Genomic DNA, 2,056 nt, shown 5'->3' on the forward strand with positions numbered 1-2,056 from the left:
AAAATAAAATGTTTTTAAAAAATATTAAAATAGTGTAAATGCATTTTCAATAATGCCTATTTGATTTCTTCATTAAATAGAAATGAAAATTCCGTGAATTAATGTTTAAAAAAAGAAAAAAAAAGGTATAAGTATTTTGTGTGTTACCCGTTGTTATAGTAGATCCTGTAATAAGAATATTGGAGGAGGCCGAAATATCAATTCCATCAGTGTTAGGGCTTTCCTTTGGTGCACTAATTCGAAGATTAGAAATTTGTGAGTGATTACATTGGTTTATACTTATGTGACTTCTTGGACTATTCATGTGATTCAATGAATTAAGATCTAAGTTTTCACACCCATGAAAACGCAAAGCCTGCAAAATTTAATTTCCAACAAAATGTACTCAATTAATATGTGATTTGAAACAATAAAGTTATCTAAATTGAATTGGCTAATAATAATAAGGGTTATTATTCTCACTTGAAAATAAAATTAAAATAAGATGAAAACTAAAGTGAAGTCGGCTTCATGTAAAGTTGATATCGGAGAGTTATTATATAAAAATTCAGTCAAATTATCTAACGGCTCTCAAATACCAACTTCACGTCAAGTCTACTGCACCTGAGTTGCACCTTAAAATAAATGTTGATTAAATGAATCACGTACCGTTGGTCGGTTACATTTTTCACAACCCCACCATGAAGCACCTTGGCCATCAAATTGTCCACCTCCATTGATAACAAGACCCCTTATGTTTGAGAACGTGATCCATGCATCTTTCTCATCATCATCACTTGACCATTTCCATCCTTCAAGTTTTTTGGGGGCAATCACAGTTCCTTCAAGCTATATATATCACATCAAATTTTTTAAGGAAAAGTATAGGTAGACAATGAAAATACTAAACAATGTGAACAATAGATATATCGGATGTTCATTTCACTAGGTGTACGGATAGTTATTTTAATATTAAGATTTAAGTGGGTAATTTAGAAGTGTAGTGTATTTTTATTTGATTGGTGGTTGTTCATATTGTTTAAAAAAGTCATTATTTACCTAACACACACTCTCCTTTTTTTAAAAATAAAAAATAAAAAGACAACTTATTGTAATTATTAATTAGTGGGATTGAGGATGCAGTGTAAAAGATCAATTTGGAAAATTTAATTACCTTAATGTTAATTTTGGTAGGTTTGCAAGGACCCTGAAATGAAATGGGTTGCAACATGAAGGTTTTTCCTTTTGGTATGACAAGTGTTGGCGCATTTTGACTTGCATCACACACCGATTTCCATGCTTTCAAAAAAGCCTTGTAAATCACACAATCATAAAATCAATTAATTAATTAAATATAAAAACTGTTACATTATATTAGACAACGTTATACATTACTTTTGAATCATCAATTTGACTATTCCCATGGGCACCATAGTCAACAACATTGAAGCTGTTAAAACTTGCATGAGATGATGATGAAGATATTCGAGCACACAAGCAACAAGGTAAAACAACAATGGACACTATAAAAATGGCGAAAATTTGTGATTTCATCATATTTGAGATGTATAAAAGAATATCATGAATCGTAGTATTCTAGTTTAATACATACGATAAACTACAACTAAAGACTATGAGAGATAAAACCTAGTCTTTGTGATGTGAAAAGTAGAAAAAACATGACAATTTATACAATTTAAAATTTAATAACTTACGTTGGAAATTAAATTGTTAGATTAATTATAATTAGTGGCAAAACATATGTTACAACCAAGAGACTAAATAAACATTAGGAACTATATATATGTCAGCTATTTACTAGAATCTCAACTTAAGTTACATATATAATATAATATAATACTTGCAGCATTAATTATATTAGTGGATATTAAGTACTGTTATAAGATATATACTAGTGATATTAATTAATTGTTAGAAAAAGAAGAGAGAGTAATAGAAAAAATGTTTGTACGTATTTAAGTTGTGTAAAATGATATAATATAAAAAAGATTTATAGGTGCTAAGAGAATTGAAATAATAATAAAGTCATAATAAAGTCGTAATATCCTATAATAAA

General features: G+C 28.5%; 1 protein-coding gene across 1 annotated transcript in view; it reads right to left on the reverse strand.

The window, feature by feature from the left end:
• The window catches only part of LOC107647678 (probable polygalacturonase At3g15720), a 2,934-nt gene extending 1,401 nt beyond the window's left edge, over positions 1 to 1,533 (reverse strand). Inside the window, exons 1-4 of the mRNA XM_016351733.1 lie at positions 1,375 to 1,533; positions 1,154 to 1,291; positions 649 to 828; positions 148 to 355 (exon numbers count right to left, since the gene is read on the reverse strand). Of these exons, the coding sequence (XP_016207219.1) occupies positions 148 to 355; positions 649 to 828; positions 1,154 to 1,291; positions 1,375 to 1,533 (685 nt within the window). The remainder of the gene's footprint in view (positions 1 to 147; positions 356 to 648; positions 829 to 1,153; positions 1,292 to 1,374) is intronic.

The sequence above is a fragment of the Arachis ipaensis genome, chromosome B06 (genome assembly GCF_000816755.2).
Source record: "Arachis ipaensis cultivar K30076 chromosome B06, Araip1.1, whole genome shotgun sequence".
In the NCBI taxonomy this organism is placed as follows: Eukaryota; Viridiplantae; Streptophyta; class Magnoliopsida; order Fabales; family Fabaceae; genus Arachis; species Arachis ipaensis.